Here is a 19,972-nt window from a genome sequence, read left to right as displayed (position 1 = left end):
AGGATTTGTATCGCATGCTAAGAAACCAGCCGCGAGAAAGACGAGCAGAGGCCCTTGACTTTGGGGAGCTTGCGGCCTTGCACGGTAGAAGCATCATCCCCATTTTACAGAGTGGGAGACTGAGGACGGCCTGCTCCTTGGCACCAGGCCACACAGTGAAGTCAGCGGCACCAAAGGTCTTGGAGTCCAGGTTTTACCCTCAGGAGGGCTGCCAGGTTCTAGCGAAAGCAAAAAACCAGGACACCCATTCAGTTTGCATTTCAGTTACACGATGAATAATCCTCTAGTGCAGGTACTTCCCAAAAGTTGCATGATGTGGGACAGACTCAGGTTCACAGGTCATTCGTTGTGTATCTGAAATGCAGATTCAACTGGGTTTATCCGATGTGTACGTGTATTTTATCTGTAAGGCAACCCCAGGCTGGGGTGACCAGTCATTCTGGTCACCTGGGACACAGGGGCTTCTGGGGAGGTGGGATTTTTAGCCCTAACACCAGGAAAGTCCCTCTTTGGTTTGCCTCCTGTCTATTTTTTTTTTTTAATGTTTCTTGATTTATTTTCAGAGAGACAGAGACAGAAAGGGAGAGAGAGTGTGAATCGAGGAAGGGCAGAGAGAGAGCGAGACAGAGAATCCCAAGCAGGCTCTGAGCTGTCGGCACAGAGCCCAACGCGGGGCTCGAACTCACAAACTGTGAGATCGTGACCTGAGCCAGAACCAAGAGTCGGCCGCTTAACCTACTGAGGCACCCGGATGCCCTTGCCTCATGTTTTGTGTGTGTGTGTGTGTGTGTGTGTGTGTGTGTGTGTGTCTTTTAATTTGCCCCGCGGGGCCCCAGCCTTAGTGGGGGCAAACGAGGCTGAAAGCACAGCCGGGGGTCAAGAAAGGGTCCTGGGGTCGTCCGACCGACGTCCTCTATGCTCTTCCTTGCAGATATGGACGCAGAGAGAGAAGCGCTACAGAGCACCGCCTACCCTGAAGTCCAGACCTTCTGCCAAAAGCATGGTCTGATGTTCGAGGTAATTGCCCCCTCCCTGCCTCAGTTTCCCCTGCCCTAAAGTTAGGCAGCAGAGGTGTGCCCCCCAGGCTGCCACATGGGCTCCATGCTGGTGATGCGCCGCGTGGTGATGAAATCCCTCAAAACGGCAGGGGGAGGGATTGTGGCCGCAGGCCCCGTGGTTGGAGCAGGAGATGTGGCAGAGCCCTGTGGCCTGCCATCCTGGCCCTCCTGACCTGGGACAGCCTCAGGGGCAGTCTGAGAGGACTGTGGGGTGTTTGGGGGTGTGCAGGGGAGCAGGCGGAGCCTCTTCGGGAGCCGTAATGGTGTACCTTGCAGGCACAGTCACCGCAGACCCCAGACAGCCCCCTGTGCCCCCAGGTCGGGGCAGGACTATGCTACTCACACGTTCCCGACAAAGCGTCTTTGGAGTGTTGGCTTCAGTTGACACTGACTCCTTGCCATTTAGGACAGCGATCCGTCACATCAAAGGCCCCTTTAATTATCAGACGCACCATGGCATGTGTTCCCAAGGAAGATACAGTGCGGGGACTCCTCTTCCCCTGCCATCGATCGGGAGCCACAGCTCGATGGCAGAGGCGCTGAACAGGAAAACACACGTGCTGAGGACTGATGCAGGGCGCCGCGCTCGCACCCCGAGTGTCCACACAGGGGCTGTGTGACAGGCACTGTAAACGTGGTCAGTGCAGGGGTGGGAGGCAGCGGCCCGCAGAGCGCTTGGTGGCTGATGCTGTTTCCCTCTCTGTTCAGCCACATTCAGTGCTAGCGTCCTTTTACCCACCTTGTCCAGTTCATTAGGAATTTCTGTGTCTTTCCCTCTGGCCAGTTTAGGGAGGGAGGGACATTCGGAGTCCCGCCCCCCCCCCCCCCATCCCAGCCCTCTGCCGGGTCAGCATTGAGTCGTTCTGCCGGCCCCCCTCAGGCAAACAGGCCACAGTGGACCGCAAGCGTGTGGTTGCCAAGGAGACCCTGCCTCGGCCGACTTCGGCCAAACTAAATACCCTTCGTTGCAAAGAGAGTTCTGGGGACAAGTGTGGACATGTCCTCACCTAGAAAGGAAGGGTCTGAAAATGTTGAACGTCTTTAAAATGTTTTTTGAGTTCTTTTAAATTTCGGATTCAGATTTACATGAAGGCGGTCCAGACTTCCCCTGCGCTCTGCCCTCAGCTTTTCCCCGGTTACGAATTTCTTACAGCATCATCTTATTACATCTCATTACATATCATCTCATTACATCTCATATGTATATACATTACATATCATCTCATTACAGCACAGTGGTCAGAACTAAGAAAAGGGCATTGGGTTACACTGCTATTAACCAGCCTCGCAACGTTATTTAGATGTAATCAGTTCCTCCATCTGTGTCCTCTCTATGGTCAAGGACCCCGGTGAGGTTCCCTCTAGTCTGGGACAGCCTTTCCTCGTTGCTCATGACCTTGGCAGTCTTGGAGAGGACTGGCCGGCCGGCCTGCCAGATGCCCCTCCCTGCCCCCCCGTCTGGGTCTGCTGATGTTTTTCTCATGATTATACTGGGGTTATGGGCTGCATTCAAGTTCTTTCAATTCGTACATCCCCCTTTGGGGAGAGATGTCAAAAATGATGGAGAGAAACTTTATGCCTTTGTCAAAGGGAATTGAAAAAAAAAATCACCCACTCTGCCACCTCCCTGACAAACCCATGCTTGTGATCTCCAGGTTGTTGACCTGAGGTGGGGTATTCGGAGCACGGAGGCCACTGAGCACCTGACCACAGAACTCTGCTTGGAGGAGCTCGATCGCTGTCGGAGAACATCCACAGGGCCGGCTTTTGTTGTGAGTCTCTGGGGAGGGACGGGTTGGGGCTTCCGGCACCACTATTGCCCCTGCTTGCTAGCCAAACCCACTGGTGGAGGGCTGATGGCATTTCTGCTCTAGCACCTGATGTCCATAGCCTGCCTATGGCAGACATTGCTAATCGATCACAGTACTCACTTGCTGCAGAGCTAGCTGCGGTCCAGATATTAGCAGCCAAGTGGAAGCAGCAGGTGAGTTGGAGAGCAGAAGGTTGAGGCCCGAAAGAACCTAACACTTTGCTCTGAACCTTTCCCCAGCTTTCACACCTCATGTACATTATGTGCATGGAATTTGGGGCTCCTGATGTACAGAGGATGGAAAACCACAAGATGTTGGAATTTTTTTCTCCCCTGTGCCTCGTGGTGTTGAGAATGGCTTCTGGGGCGCGAGCTAGAGCCTTCCTCTTCTTCCGATGCTAGGTGGCGCCAATTTTTCCACCTTCCAGGGCATTCTCTCTTCCTGTCCCAACAGCACCCTCTCTGTCACTGAAATAAACCCCAGCTCACGATTAGTGGGTTAGGCTATAACCGGCCAATGTTATTCCACAGTCTTGATTTATTACACCAGCAAGTTCCAGATACATTACATATGACATCCGAGCTCTTAAATCCTAGAGCAGAGATCAGCCAACTATAGCCTATGGGGCAAACTCGGCCCATCGCCTGTTTTTGTAAATAAAGCTTTATTGGCACAGACACACGCCTTCATTTACATATCATCCATGGCTGTTTTCCAGTTACAAACAGAGAGCTGAGTCGTTGTGACAGAGGCCATCTGGTCTGCAAAGCTGAAAAGATTAGCTATCTGACCCTTTACAGAAAAAGTTTGCTGACCTCTGTCCTAAAAAGTAAAGAGGGAAAAAGTCAAAAAGGTATCTTTGCCCAAGACATCTTAGTCACAAAGAAGCTTTAAGCAATTCCAAATAAAAAGAAAACTCCTCTGGAATCTTCCCTAGAGATAAAGTAGAATGTAGGAGAGAGCATGGTGCCCATTATTACAGCTGTTTTCTAGGGGCGCCTCGGTGGCTCAGTCGGTTAAGCACCCGGCTTTGGCTCAGATCATGATCTCATGGTCTGTGAGTTTGAGCCCCACATCAGGCTCTATGCTCACAGCTCGGAGCCTGGAACCTGCTTTGGATTCTGTGTCTCCCTCTCTCTCTGCACCTCCCCCACTTGCACTCTCTCTTTCTCTCTCTCTCAAAAATAAATACACATTTAAAAAATTTTAAGAGACAAAAAAAAAACAAAAAAAATAATTAAAAAAATAAAATAAGAACTGTTTTCTAGGGAAATAAAGAGAACTATACGAGGGCTGCTTGGCTTTAGAATCGCACTGTCTAGTGTGGTAGCCACGATCCACCCGTGGCAAATTGAAAGGTAAAGAAATTAAAATTGAGTCGAATTAAAAATTCAGTTCCTCAGTCCCTCTGGCCATGTTACAGCGGCTTAGTAGCCATGTGTGGTGGCTGGCCATGGTATTGGACGACGCAGATGAGCACACTTCCAACATTGCTGAAGGCTTTAGTGTTGTCTTTGAGATTTGATCTCCCTGAAAGAAACTAAGTTAAGACCTGGCCAACACGTCTGAGAAGCTTTCTTTATTATGTGCTAGGTTTTATCTGTACAGTCCAGCTTGCATTTTCTTTTCTTTTTTTTTAAATATTTTTATTTATTTCTAGGAGAGAGAGAGAGACAGGCTCCAGGCTCTGAGCTGGCAGTCAGCACAGAGCCCGACGCGGGGCTTGAACCCACGAACCACGAGATCATGACCTTAGCGAAAGTCGGAAGCTTAACCGACTAAGCCACCCAGGCGCCCCCGGCTTGCATTTTCAGTCTTTTGCTTTATACCTTTCTTTCTGTGTTGGCTCTGCTGTTTTTTCCTTCTCCCAGCTTTATTGAAATATTTTTTGCCACTCAGCATTGTGTAAGTTTCAGACGTATAGGGTTAATGACTTGACTTACATGTATTGTAAAATGATGACCCTAGTAAGGTTAAGTAGTATCCATCATCTTATATAGATACAAAAAAAGAAAAAGAAAAAATGTTTTTTTTTATTTATCCTTGGGATGAGAGCTTGTATTCTCTTAGCAACTTTCTTTTTTTTAATTTTTTCAATTAAAAACATCTTGTTAACTTTTTTTTTAATGTTTATTATTTTTGAGAGAGAGAGAGAGAGAGCAGGCAGGGGAGGGACAGAGAGAGAGGGAGACACAGAATCTGAAACAGGCTCCAGGCTCTGAGCTGTCAGCACAGAGCCCAATGGGGAGCTCAAACCCAGGAACCATGAGGTCATGACCTGAGCTGAAGTCGGCCGCTCAACCGACTGAGCCACCCAGGCGTCCCTCTTAGCAACTTCCAAATACACATGCAGCCGTGTTAAGTATGGTCCTCGGGTTGTGCATTGCATCCCTACTACCTGTTTACCTTATAACTGAAGGCTCGTGCCCTTCGAATCCCTCTGCTTCAATTATTGTTGCTTAAAATGCACCCTAGTGTTCAGAGGCCTCTACTTTCCTTCTTCATACCTTCCCCGCCCCCCCACCAATCTTCCAATTTCATTTTTCCAAATGAGCGTGCCGATGGATCGTTTTGTGGCATTTCAAAAACCAAAAAAAAAAAAAAAGAAGGAAAAGGAAAGAAAAACGTTTTTTTTTCCTGAAGAAAAATGGGCGATGGGTTGAAACAGAACCCCGGAGGAATTTGATTTTGCAACCCCAGGTGCAAGCGGTGAAAAGCGCAACGCAGCTTCTGGGCGGCATGGGGGACCGGATGATGATCCCTGAGCTTTCCCCAGGCCCAGCCGGCCCGGGGACGGTGCTCGCCCTTCCAGAAGGACTCCTAGGCCGCCGGGCCACTACCCACTTCAGGCTTCCCTCCCAAACCAAGCCTCTGTCCTCTGCACCCCCCCGCCCCGTGATCCCGGCATCATTCTGCTTCAGCAGCGCTGCCCAGGGGTCTTCCGTGGAGATCAGGGCTGCCCCAGGGGCTCCTGGGAGAGGCATCTCTCCGGTAAATAAGTCATTAGACAGCATGAGTAGCAGGAGACATCTCCCCGTGGTACTTCCTTCAGAGGCTCTGGCCCTCCTGGGCCACCAGCCGCTCCAGCGTCCCCAGAGAGTGGCTCCTGGTGGCTCCTGACCTCTGCCATTCAAGTGCTTCCTGTTCGCGCGCTGGTCCCTCAGGCAGCAGCATTTTGAACCCTCTGCCTCTTTTGTAAGATCAGTGTTTTGTGGTTGGCCGGCTTCTCCGACTTCTCTCCCTGCTCCAAGGCTGATGCTGCAGGAAAGGCCCCTGGAGACAGTGGGCTCCTGTCCAGCCTCCCTCCGTCACAGACCCCGTGTATCCAGGTTTCCTGGGTGTACACGCCTGGAATATTCTGGTACAACTCAGTGAAGAGGGGAGGTGTGATTGCTTCCATTTTATGATGAGGAAACTCAAGACTTTAGGCTCGAGGTCCTGGGCCTCCTCTGGCCTAATTCTCTAGCATTCCAGTTTTCACCTTCTGTTGGGACAGAAAGAGGGGCTTCTAGGGTTCTTAGCATTAAGACCAAAGTCGTAGGGCCGCACCACCCCCTGCAAAATCTTGCCCGCGGGGATGGCCTTATGTTTCACCACTGTCCCCTTTTTGTTAGTATTTCAGGTACCTCCTCCACCTCAGCTTTTCTTCTCTGGCTCTTTACCACACTTCCTGCCACAGTGCCTTTGCACATGCTGTTCCCGCTCTTTGCAAGGTGCTCTGCCCAGCGCACTCTTTCTCGTGTCTTACTCTGCAGCTCAATCCTTAATTCTAAGCAAAGACGGAATCCACCCTGCACTTTTGAGACCCATCTGCCCCGAGGACCACATCATAGCATGAGATTTGGGCAGGGCCAACAGAGGCCTTAGCTCTTGTCACAGATTTATTTCTGGGGCAAGCCAGGGCCTACCTATAAGAAGCTGTGGTTTTCTCTCCCTCTGTCTGTCTCTTTTAAGGACCCCTGGAATCGCATTTGGGGCCCCAGTAATCCAGAATAATCTCCCCGGCTCAAAACTCCTTGACTTGGGGCACCTGGGTGGCTCAGTCGGTTAGGCCTCCGACTTCAGCTCAGGTCATGATCTCACGGTTCGTGGGTTCAAGCCCCGCATTGGGCTCTGTGCTGACAGCTATCTCAGAGCCTGGAGCCTGCTTCAGATTCTGTGTCTCCCTCTCTCTCTGTTCACACTGTCTCTCTCTCTCTCAGAAATAATTAAAAATAAAAAATAAAAAAAAAACTCCTTGACTTACTCACATTGCAAAGACTTTTGTGTTCATCATGGTTCTCCAGAGAAATGCAACCAACAGGATCTAGCGAGATGTCATAAGAAGGGGATTCATTAGAGGGATGGGCTCGCACTGTTATGGGGCCCAAGAAGAAACTGGCGAACCAGGAAAGCAGGCGGCATAACTCAGTTGCAGGCCCGAGGCCTGAGAACCAGGGGGCTGAGGATTCCAAGTCCTGATCTGGGTCCAAAGGCCTCAGGGCAGGAGAAGAAGATGTCTCAGCCTTTCCTCTTTCTTTCTTTTTTTTTTTTTTTGTTTTGGTCCCTCGTGGATGGGATGATGCCCTCCTGCATTGGGAAGGGCTGTCTGCTTCACCAGTTCAGTCTTTCCAGAGACCCCATCCCACATGCATGCAGAGATCATCTTTGGCCACGGCTATCCGGGTACCTCTGGGCCCCACCCAACTGACTCCTGAAATTAACAGCCCTTTTCCATAGGAGGTACATTCACAGGGTCTAGGAATTAGGGTTGGATATCTTTGGGGGCTATTATTTAGCTTCTACAGAGGGCTTTCTTTTTTTTTTTATGTCTATTTTTCAATTTTGAGAGAGAGAGAAAGAGTGTGTGAGCAGGGGAGGGGCAGAGAGAGAGGGAGAGAGAATCCCAAGCAGGCTCCGTGCTGTCAGCGCAGAGCCTGACCCGGGGCTTGATCCCACAAACCGTGAGATGATGACCTGAGCCGAAATCAAGAGTTGGATGCTTAACCGACTGAGCCGCCCAGGCACCCCTCCCCCCCCACCCCCCCACCCCCGAGGGTTTTCTAGGGAAGATTCCATGGTGCTTGATACAGGATCAAATTCAGGGTTTACCTGCCAGATGCTGCACACTCGCAGGTGCCTTTGTATGCAGGGGATCTAAGGCTCAATGGACTTATCGCTGTGGTGCCACAGCCAGGCCGTCTTGGGGGAGGCTCAGTGTGTCTCACCCAGGGTCCCAGAGCCAAGTGCCCAAGCTGAGACTGGAACCTGAGCCCCCCTCTCTGCCAGGCCCTCCTAGGTGACCAGTACGGGCCCTGTCCTGTCCCCACGCTCATCGAGGAGAAGGAGTGGGAGGCTCTGAGAGCCCAGCTGACCTCCAAGCCGCGTGACCTGGAGTTGGTGGCTCGACGCTTCCGGAGGGACGAGAACGCCGTGCCTCCTGCCTACCTGCTGCAGTCCCTGGGCACCTCAGAGACCCCTGGGCCCGAAGAGGCCACCCTGACCTCAGTGCTGCACTCGGGAGCCCAGGAGGCCCGGAGGCTGGGCCTCATCACCCAGGAGCAGTGGCGTCGCTATCACTGGTCAGGTGAGGCCGCCAGGACTCCCCCTCGGGGTCCACAGGAAATGCCCCACGTTCAAGTGCACGCACCACACACCGTCCCAACCCCACAGCCTGCACCGCTGTAAATTTCTGGAAGAGGTTATTTTACTGGTCCGAGAGTTCAGCCACGGCCTGGTTAGTTCTCTGTCTCTTAGGCCCCTCCCCTCCTCTCCTCCTCTGGCTCCCTTTCTGGGGGAGGCTCCTGGCTCTGGGGGACGGCTTCTAAGGTGACTGCTGATCTGGTCTGTCTGGGACTTTCAGGGCTAAACCCCGACAGTCCTGGAAAATCTGGAACAGTGGGTCACCTTACGTTAGCCCCAGAGCCATCCCCTGCTGGGGAGACTGAGTCCTCCAGCCTCCCACACCTGCCCCAGAGCTGGAAACTGAGGCACAGGAAGGTGGGGGGTAGGGATTTGACCTGAGTCGATCACCCTGCTCCCAGTTGGCCCTTCCCTGCGCACTTGGAGCCGCCCCCTTTGGCCCTTCTATCCTCCGCGCTGGCGACCAGGAAGTTTTGTAAAAACGTAATGTCGTCAAGCCATTTCCCTACTGTTTGCTGCCGGCAAGAAACAGAGTCTTGTTATCATCTGCGGGTTAGTAATATGTCAGATATGTCCATTTACAGTACCACGGCTAGTAAGTATGTCAATTTCTCGTACTAAAAATATTAAAAGCATGAACCCATGTTATCCACATTAAATATATGGATTCAGGGGCGCCCGGGCAGCTCAGTCGGTTAAGCCTCCAACTTTGGCTCAGGTCATGATCTCACAGTTCATGGGTTCAAGCCCCGCACCAGGCTCTGTGCTGACAGGTCAGAGCCTGGAGCCTGCTTCGGATTCTGTGTCTCCCTCTCTCTCTGCCCCTCCCCTGCTCATACTCTGTCACTCTCTCTCTCTCTCAAAAATAAATAAAACATTAAAAAATTTAAAGTATGAATTTATGAACATTTTAAATATATTGATTTGTTTAAACATATTGAATATAGTAATTTATGTTAACAGTATTTTAATTTTACTAAAATATTGATTATTATATATTATATTAATTCTAGTAATGACATGTCAGTTTTTAAAAATAAACTTGTTTTTAAGTTTATTTATTTATTTTGAAAGAGAGAGAGAGAGGATGAGTCGGGTAGGGGCAGAGAGAGGGTGGGGGAGAGAGAGAATCCCAAAGAGGCTCCATGCTCTCAGTGCAGAGCCCCATGCAGGGCTCGAACCCACAAGCTAAGATCATGACCTGAGCTGAGATTAAGAGTCAGACACTTAACCAACTGAGATACCCAGGCACCCCTTAAAAATAAACTTTTAATATGGGTGTCATTTTAGATTTTGCAGAGAAATTACAGTGTTATAAAGCTACAAAGATAGTACAGTCTCTATCTTCTCCACCCAGAAAAGCTAACGTCTTATGTGACCATAGTACATTTGCGGGAACTAAGAAGTTAACATCAGTACATGACGATTAACTAGATTAATGTTTTTCTGTCCCAGGATCCCATCCAGGGACACGTGACATGTGTCAGGTTACTCTGGGCTGTGACAGGTTCTTAGCTTTTCCTTGGTTTTCATGACTTTGGCCACTGTGAGGCATGCTGGCCATGTCTTCTGCAGAACGCCCCTCAGTCTGGGCTTGTCTGGGGTTTCCTTGTGGTTAGAGGAGGGCTGTATGTTTCTGGAAGGAAGACCACAGAGGTGAGGTTTCTTCCCCCATCCCATCATATCAGGGGTACTTGATGCCCACCTGACATATCAGGTGATGCTAACCTGATACTTTAATTAAGATTAGGAATGACGTATCAGTTTTGAATACACCATTTATGTGAATAATAATGTCAATGGCTACTGTTTATTGAGCACTTACTATGTTGCTATTGTTTGCTCTATGACGTGAAGCCAGTTGTGCTAATTGCTTTCATTGAGATATTTTTTTGTTTACTTATTTATTTTTTTAATGTTTATTTATTTTTGAGAGAGACAGAGACAGAGACAGAGAGGAAGACACAGAGTCCGAAGCAGGCTCCAGCCTCCGAGCTGTCAGCACAGAGCCCGATGAGGGGCTCAAAGCCACAAACTGTGAGATCATGACCTGAGCTGAAGTCGGACGCTTAACCGACTGAGCCACCCAGGTCTCCCTAAGTTTATTTATTTATTTGGAGAGAGACAGAGGGGGAGGGACAGAGAGAGAGAGAGAGAGAGAGAGAGAGAGAATCCCAAGCAGGCTCCGCGCTATCAGCACGGAGCCTGACACAGGGTTTGATCATACAAACTATGAGATCATGACCTGAGCTGAAATCACGAGTTGGATTCTCAACCAACTGAGCCACCCAGGTGCCCCCCCACAACTACCCTTTTAGAATCACACTCACCCCTCCCCTCAAACCCCAGCCCTAGCAACCACTAATCTGCGTCCATCTCTGTAACTTGTTATTTCAACAGTGTTAGAGGATGGGATCAAACAATCTACAACCTTTTGAGACTGGCTTTGTTGCTTTAGCTTAAGGTGCTCAGCTTTTCAATTATTGTACAGAAAACCCTGACAACAGCCTCGACAAGGGTAAACTAGTACATCCATGTGACAGGAGAAATGCAGTGATTTGACCAAGGTCACACAGCCCACAGGTGGTAGACCAGAAGGTCTGGGATCGATTCCTGCTGAAATGTGCCCCAGAAGGATCCCATTTCAGCCCTGGTAGTTGCCTTTACCCCTGACCTCCATTCACAGGGCTGAGGGGTGGGGGGACTTTTGAGTGGCTCTTATCTCTGGCTCTGAGACTGAGCCCTGTCTCCAAGGGCCTGACTCACTCAGCTGCAGAGACCTGGGAGCCTCTGCTGAGCCCAAAGCGGCTTAAAAAATAACTCCTCAGGTCTGATTGCAGTTTCAAAACAATGGCCTCCAAGGAGAAATCAGTGTCTGCTCTTGGCTCTGGAAAATACGGGTCCTCAGGGCAGCTGCCACAAGCTCTGGGACAGGGGTCAGCAAACCATGGCCCAGAGGCTAAATTTGGCCCACCATTTGTTTTTGTAAATAAAGTTTTATTGGAACACACTCAACACATTAGTTTCTGCATATTGTCTACGGCTGTTTTTTTAATGTTTTATTTATTTCTGAGAGAGAGAGAGAGACAACGTGAGCGAGGGAGGGTCAGAGAGAGAGGGAGATACAGAATCTGAAGCAGGATCCAGGCTCTGAGCTAGCTGTAAGCACAGAGCCCAATGTGGGGCTTGAACCCACAAACTGCGAGATCATGACCTGAGTCGAAGTCGGAAGCTTAACCTACTGAGCCACCCGGGCGCCCCCGTCTATGGCTGTTTTCACGTGACAACAGCAGAGTTGAATACTTGTGCCAGAGACCACCCGCCCTATGAAGCCTAAAATATTTACTATCTGACCCTTTACAAGAAAACACGCTGACCTTTGCTCTCAGCTTCCCGGCTCATTAAAAACTTCTGGGGCCACCTGGTTGGCTCAGTTGGTTGGGCGTCCGACTTCGGCTCAGGTTATGATCTCACGGTTTGTTGTGGGTTCGAGCCCCACCATCGGGCTCTGTGCTGACAGCTCAGAGACTGTTTCAGATTCTGTGTCTCCTCACTCTCTCCCCTTCCCCTGCTCGTGCTCTCTCTCTGTCTCAAAAATAAATAAACATTAAAAAAAAAAAGTCTTCCCTGGCCTCCATGCCTTTGCAGCAGTTTTCTGCAGCCTCAAATGCTCTGCCCTCTCTGTCCAGGATAGACAGATAGTCTCATTTGTCAGTCTGTCCGTTTATGTGCCCCACTTTTCACTAAGACTGGAATACCACTCCACAAAGGCAACAGGGAACTTTGTGAATTTTCCTCACTGCTAGACGCCCCAGAATGGAGAGCAGAGACTGGCACTAGCAGGAGCTCAATAAGCGTTTGTTGAATGAATGTTTGATGGAGGCACCGGCAACTGACAACATTGGATTCTGAAGTGAAATTCACATAGCACGAAATTAACCATGTTAAAACAATTCAGTGACCTTCAGTGCATTCATAATGTTGTGCAAGCACCACCTCTACCTAGTTCCAGAACATTTCCATCCCCCCCAAAGAAACTCCGTACTCATTAATGCTCACTCCCCAATCCCGGCCACCACCAGACCACCTTCTGTCTCTAGGATTTGCCTGTTCTGGACGTTTCATAGGTGGTCTCTTGTGTCCGGCTTCTTTCACTCAGCACGATGTCTTCAAGGTTCATCCATGTTGTACTTGAATCAGTGCTTCATTCCTTTTCATGGCCGATTGATCGTCAATTATATGGATCGATCACATTTTGCTTATCCACTCATCATTTGAGGGGCCCTTGGGTTGTTTCCACCTTTCAGCTCCTGTGAATAATATTGCTGTGAACATGGGTGTGCATGTGCCTATTTGTCTATGTTTTCAGCTCTTTTTGGGTCCCTACGTAGGAGTGCAATTCCTGTAGAAATTCCATATCTAACTTTTTGAGTTTGATGGTGTTGTTTTATAATGGGGCCACTTGTCACATATGATGTCTGTGTTGCCTACGCCAAGGTTTCTTTGATTAATAATGACGAAATCAGGGGCACCCGGGCGGCTCAGTGGGTCAAGCTTCCGACTTCAGCTCAGGTCATGATCTCGTGGTTTGTGAGTTCAAGCCCCACGACGAGCTCCGTGCTGACAGCTCAGAGCCTAGAGCCTGCTTTGAGATTCTGTGTCTCCCTCTGTCTGCCTCTCCCCGCCCCTCTCTCTCTCTCTCAGAAATAAATAAACAAAAAAATGACTCAGTCAGTAGTATTCTTGGTGTTGGCCCTGGACGAGCAGTCTTAGCATCACCTGGGAGGTTTTTGGAAATGTAAACCCCTGGGCCCCACCCAGACCTGGTGAATCGGAACTTCTGGAAGCAGAGCCCAGCCACGGGGGTTTTCTGAACCCCCAGGAGACTCTGGCAAACTATAGTCCTCCCACCAAATTCGGCCCACTGCTTGTTTTTGTAAATAAAGTTTTATTGGAACACATTTGAGTGCATTAGTAACCATATTATCAACGGTTACGCCAGGTGACTCCAGCACACATTAAGTGTGAGAATCAATATCCCCCCCACCCCCCGAATGTGTCTCTCAAGTATCTCCACTCGGGCTAGCTGATCATACACACTTTCTTCCCATCTCCCCCACTTTTTCAGTCATTGAGTGGGAGATAGACCGGGGCCTGTTGAGCTGGATGGATGGAGACCAGGGGGCCACCGTCTTCCTGAGAGAGATCCAAGACCTCAACAAACACATCCTGGAAGACTGTGCCCTCAAGATGGTGGACCGGCTCCCCGATGGCTGCCTGGACACAGACGCCCAGAACCTTCTCCAGGGCCTCAAGGGACGCATTGCCGACACGCAGCCCGGGGTTCTCAAGGCCCACCACCTGCCATGGAGCCGCGACCTGGTGAACCCTAAAAACAAGGCTCATGCTCGGTACCTGAAGGAGCTGGGGGAGCAGTTTGTGGCCAGGGCTAACCACCAGGTCCTCGAGCACCTCCGGGAGCTGGAGGCGGCCAGGCAGGACTTGGCGTGGCTCTACCAGGAGATCCGCCACCACCTGGCGCTGAGTGCCGAGGCCAATCGGGCTTTCTGTGGGCGCCAGGAGCTCCTGAGCCAGCTGGGGCAGCAGCTCCGCCAGAGCGACGGCCACCCGCACTCGCTGCTGGTGCTCTTCGGACCCCCGGGCATCGGGAAGACGGCTCTGATGTGCAAGCTGGCGGAACAGATACCGGGGCTGCTCGGCCGCAAGACAGTGACGGCCCTGCGGCTCCTGGGGACGTCACAGATGAGCTCCGATGCCCGCGGCCTGCTGCAGAGCATCTGCTTCCAGGTGTGCCTGGCCTACGGGCTGCCCCTGCCCCCTGCCCAGGTCCTGGAGGCCCACACCAGGGTGGTCCAGTTTTTCCACACCCTCCTCCACACCGTCTCCTGCCGAAACTTCGAGTCCCTTGTCATTCTGTTGGACTCCGTGGACGACGTGGAGTCCATCCGCCGTGCCCGGAGGGTCCCCTGGCTGCCTCTCCAGTGCCCCCCCAGGGTCCACCTCATCGTCTCAGCCTGCTCAGGGGGCCAGGGGATGCTAGACACCATGAGGCAGATGCTGACAGACCCAGAGGCCTACTGGGAGGTGAAACCCCTCTCCGGAAATCAAGGGCAAGAGATGGTTCAGCTCCTGCTGGCAGCCTCGAGGAGGACACTGAGCCCGGGGCAGACGGAGCTGCTCTGGGCCAGCCTCCCAGAGTGTGGGCACCCAGGGCGGCTGAGGCTGGCCTTTGAGGAGGCCCGGAAATGGGCCTCCTTCACCATACCTGCCCCCCTGGCCTCCACTGCTAAGGAAGCAATGCACCAACTGTGTGCCCGTCTGGAGCAGACACACGGGCACCTCCTGGTGGCCCATGTGCTGGGCTACATCGTGTCTTCCCGGTAAGTCTCTGCTGTTTATGCCTTGGTTTGGTAATTGACACCGGATGCATGCATTCGCTTCTCGCGGCTTAGACAGACATTTACTCTCTCACAGTTCGGAGGCCGGAGTGTGGAGTCAGGGCGTCAGCAGGGCCGCGCTCCCTCTGAAGGCGCTAGGGGAGAATCCGTTCTGGGCTATTCTTTTAGCTCCTGGTATTGCCAGCAACCCATGGCCGGAGATGCCCTCACGCCAGCCTCTGCCTCTGCCTCCTTGTGATCTCCTCCCTGTGGATCTTTCTATCCAACTTTCTTTCTCTATCCACTGCTCATGGGCGCAGGGCCCACTCTGATCTAGCGTGACCGCATCGTGTGTTCGTCACGTCCCTAAAGACCGTTTTCGGATAAGGTCACATTCACAGGCTCCAGGTGGTCATGAACTCTGGGGACACTTCAACCCAGTGCAGTTCATGTATTAAAATGTTCTCTGGGTTGTTTTTTTTTTTAAGTTTATTTATTTATTTTGAGAGAGAGAGAGAGAGAGAGCACACATGCGTACACGTGAGCGAGGAAGGAGAGGCAGAGAGAAAGAGGGAGAGAAACATCCCAAGCAGGCTCTGCACCGTCAGCACAGAGCCCAACGTGGGGCTCGAGCTCACGAACTGTGAGATCATGACCTGAGCTGACACCAAGAGTCAGACGCTCAACCGAGTGAGCGACCTGGGGGACCCTGAAGTTCACTCTTTTAAAGGGTACAGTTCAGTGGCATTTAAGACATTCATAGTGTTGGGCAAGTGCTATCTGTCTCCAGAACATTCCATCACCCTGAAGGGAAACCCCATCCCCGTTAGCCGTCTCTCCGCACCCCCAACCCTGGCAGCCCCACCTGTTCCCTGTCTCTGTGGATCTGCCTATGGAATTTCTTTTGCATAGTTTTTACTTTGAAATACTTGGAAATTATGGACTAGGGGAGGAATTCCCTATAGTATGAAAATAGTGGGGAAATGCCCACACATCAGGGTTTCTCAGTCTTGGCACTAATGATATTGGGGGCTGCATCATCGGCATGTGGGGGCTGTCTTATACACCATAGGAAGCAGACCAGCATTCCTGGCCTTGACCTTGGATACTAGTAGTACACCCCCCTCAGCTGTGACAACCAAAAATGTCTCAGAATATTGCCAAGAGTCCTCTGCAGGCAGAATAGACCCTAGGTGAGAGCTACTGCTGTATGCCTTTCCCCCAGACTCACAGATTTGCCATCATAGCTCCCTCTAGCTTGCTATCTATCTATCTATCTATCTATCTATCTATCTATCTCTGTATCTATCATGTATCTCTGTATCTATCTCTGTATCTCTGTATCTCTATCTTCACACACACACACACACATATACACACACACACACACACAGTTTTTCCCTGAATCATTTGACAGTTCATTACAGACATGATTCCTCTTTACCTTTATTTATTTATTTATTTCTATTTTTTACATTTATTTATTTTTGAGAGACAGGGAGAGGCAGAGCACAAGTGGAGGAGGGACAGAGAGAGGGAGACACAGAATCCAAAGCAGGATCCAGGCTCTGAGTTGTCAGCACAGAGCCCGACGTGGGGCTTGAACCCACGAACTGTGTGTGAGATCATGACCTGAGCCAAAGTCGGACGCCCAACTGATGGAGCCACCTAGGCGCCCCTCCTCTTTGCCTTTAAACACTTCACATATTTCTTAAGAACAAGGACCATCAGAACCCCACATCACCACAGGACAATTCCAAAATTCAGGAAGTACATCACAGATGCATTTATATTATTTAGTACATGGTTTATAATGAAAATTTGCCAAGTGTCTCAAAAATGTCCTCTATGGCTGCCTCCCCATCCCACTCCCACTTTGTCCCCAATCCAGGATCCAAACCAGGATCACATGTTGCACTTAGTCGTCTAAATTCTCTGGCTTCCTTTAGTTTGGAACATTCCACCATCTGTCTGTGTCCTTTCGAAGAGTCCAGGTCCGTTGTTTTGTAGATCAGCGCTCCTCAGCCCTCAATGGGGGATGCACACCTCGCTTCCTGTTTTCCTAGAAAGAATTTGATTCGGCAGGTGTAGTGTGGGCCCCGGAATCCCGTGTTTCTCCCTGGTGATGCCAATGCCGCTGGTCCAGGGACCACACCTGAGCTGAGGCAGTTTGTAGAAGGTCCCCCCACCTGGCTGGGTCTGATGTTTCCTCGTGGTTGCACTCAGGTTCAACCTGAGCTGTGTTCAGCCCTTCTTGGGCATGAATTATTTTTCCCGTCATAAATTTGCAAGCTCCTCTCAGTATTTAACAAGCAATATATGGGGAGATCTCAGAAAAACCTTTCTAAAGCCAAATGCTCTGAAGGATTGACCACCAGAATGCATCACCCCTTAATCCCAAGCTTGTGGTGTGAGAATCCGCAAGAAAGCAAAGAGGAAAATCCAAGCCGGTGTCTTTATAGAGTTGGAAGGACAGATTATTGAGAGGCGGAAAGCCTTGGGGCTGCACACGGTCATGTCACGGTCAGGAGCAGGAGAGAGGAGTGTGTCCGTCACACACACCCAGAGGCCAGAGTCCGGCCCCCTGGAGGGTGGAGTGGAGGCCAGTTGGCAGACACACAGCAGAAAGCTTTGTGTTGACCCGAACGGCTCTTAGAAACACTCGAGCCCACCGTCAGTAACGCTGGACAAGGTGGCCTCCCCTCTTCAGTTTCCTGGGCAATTTTTCTTCTAGACCTTTGCCCTTTGCCCCAGATCAGCCAAGATGGCAGTGATCCGACCGGTGAGGGTCTGTTTGTTTGTTTGCCAGGCACAGAATCTAGTGTGTAAGAAACAGGGCTTTATGCCAAGGCCACGGGAAGAGCTTGGGGAACCCAGGGCCACCCAGTTTCTAACTCCAGCGGGGCAAACCCCAGATTTCATGTCATACCCCAGATTTTGCGACCGGTGCTCTCGCCTCCCCCCTCCCCGCAAAGTGGAGGCTTGGCTGCTTCTATAAAAGTACAAAGACAGACTGGGGAATGTTCCAGAAATAAGTGTTGGGCCATCAGGCCAACCTGATGCAGCAGTCTACACGGAGGAGGTGGGTTGTCATGGGAACCAGAAAGCCTTGAGAAACAGAACAGACCTCTGAGTCCTCTCTACCCATTGGCTTCTGTTCTGGACTCTTCCTTTGTCCCCCTCCCCCCAACCCTGGGAACTTCCATTCGTCTCAAGCTTCCACTGGGGTCATTAGCCCCTATTTCAGAGAACTGGCACCATCACACTGGCTCCTTCTAGAGTCCTGATTCCAAAATCCGGGGAGACAGAGATGATTGGCCGGCTTGGCCCCACGTCTGGTCCAATTAGCAAAGCCTAGGGCCTCGCCGGGTGTAGGAGCTGCCCCCCCAGGGGCTGGCGGGCAGGAGGTTTATGGAGGGCGCCTGCAGGGGCCCTGATTCGGTGCCTCTCATTGCATGAAAACACATCAGCGGCTGCGGTGGTTGATTGCCTGGCTCTGTGAGCAGAACTGAGTCCTTCCAGACCAGGGGGACCACACCTGCCATGTCCAGGGACACTTTTGGTTGTCATAACTTAGGGTGGGGGGGCGCTGCTGGCATTGAATGGGTGGAGACCAGGGATGCCACTCAGCGCCCCACAGTGCCCAGGACGGTCCCCACCGCAGATGGTGACAGAGTTCCCATGTCGGCAGTTCCAGGGTGAGAAGCCGTAGCCTGAGAGAGGCCCTGTCTGCTGTCTGTTCCGTCTGTCTGTCTATCTTTTTTCTAATGTTTATTTATTTATTTTTGAGACAAAGAGAGAGAGCAGGAGAGGGGGAGAGAGAGAATCCCGAGCAGGCTCCACACCATCAGTGCAGAGCCCCACGTGGGACTTGATCCCACGACCATAAGATCACGGCCTGAGCTGAGATCAAGTCAGACGCTCAACCAACTGAGCCACCCAAGCTTCCATCTGTCTGTCTACCTATCTATCTATCTATCTATCTATCTATCTCTATCTATCTATCTATCTATCTATGTCTATCTATAATCTATCATATCATCTCTCTCTTTCTATATATGTACATACATATATATATATGTGTATATATATATATATATATGGGGATATATATAAAATCCCCTCAGAGCACCTGAGTAGCTCAGTCAGTTAAGAATCCGACTCCTGATTTCGTTGGTTTTGGCTCAGGTCATGATCTCAAGCTTCGTTGGTTCAAGCCTGGTGCTGGGCTCTGTGCTGACAGCTAGCTCAGAGCCTGGAGCCTGTTTCAGATTCTGTGTCTCCCACTCTCTCTGACCCTCCTCTGCTCACACTGTCTCTCTCTGTCTCTCTCTGTCTTTCTCTCCCAGAAATAAATAAAACATTTTAAAAATTTTTAAATAAATCACAACCTGAGCCAAAAACCAAAAAAATCAAGAGTTGAACACCCAACTGAATGAGCCCCCCAGGCGCCCATAGAGTGGGGGGCTTCTAAATGATTTGTGCCTCACAGTTCTGGAGGCTGGGGCGTCCAAGGTTAAGGTGCCAGCAGATACAGTGTCTGCTGAGAGCTCTGTCCCTGGTCCATAAACGACCAGCTTCTTGCTGTGTCCTCACGTGACAGAAGGGATGAGGGAGTTCTCTGGAGTACTAATCCCTTCGTGGGGTTCCACTTCATGACCTAATCACTTCCCTACTTCCTAGTACCGTCACCCAGGGGATTAGAACCTCAACGTATGGATCTGGGCTCGACGCACATCCTCAGTCCATAGCAGCCACATTTGGTTTATCCACTCATCCGCTCATGGATATTTGGACTATTTTCCCCCTCTGACTCTCGTAAACAATGCTTCTCTGGACAAGCATGTACAAGTCATGGTTTGGACGCCTGTCTGGAGTGAGATTCTAAAATCATAAATCTGATTCCGTGTCCTGCCCTGATTAACCCTTCCAGGGACTTCCCCTTGCTTTGAGAAAAGTATCCAAAGTCCTTGCCAAGGCCTGCTGGATCTGGCTGCCTTCCACCCCTCCGCCCCCCGCCCGGAGCACCCTGGCCCCAGATCTCACTCCAGTCCCTTCCCTTCCCCCCTTGGCTCCGGTCGGA

The 19,972-nt window shown here is 50.9% G+C and overlaps 1 protein-coding gene across 1 annotated transcript in view; it reads left to right on the top strand.

The window, feature by feature from the left end:
• Positions 1-8,304: 8,304 nt before the first annotated feature.
• The window catches only part of NWD1 (NACHT and WD repeat domain containing 1), a 49,296-nt gene continuing 37,628 nt past the window's right edge, over positions 8,305-19,972 (top strand). Inside the window, exons 1-2 of the mRNA XM_039243255.1 lie at positions 8,305-8,435; positions 13,620-14,892. Coding sequence (XP_039099186.1) covers positions 13,658-14,892 — 1,235 coding nt within the window. The 5' untranslated portion in view covers positions 8,305-8,435; positions 13,620-13,657. The remainder of the gene's footprint in view (positions 8,436-13,619; positions 14,893-19,972) is intronic.

Source organism: Hyaena hyaena, unplaced genomic scaffold, assembly GCF_003009895.1.
Source record: "Hyaena hyaena isolate Hyena2069 unplaced genomic scaffold, ASM300989v1 scaffold_227, whole genome shotgun sequence".
NCBI classification, from domain to species: Eukaryota; Metazoa; Chordata; class Mammalia; order Carnivora; family Hyaenidae; genus Hyaena; species Hyaena hyaena.
This window is presented reverse-complemented; position numbering and strand designations above follow the sequence as displayed.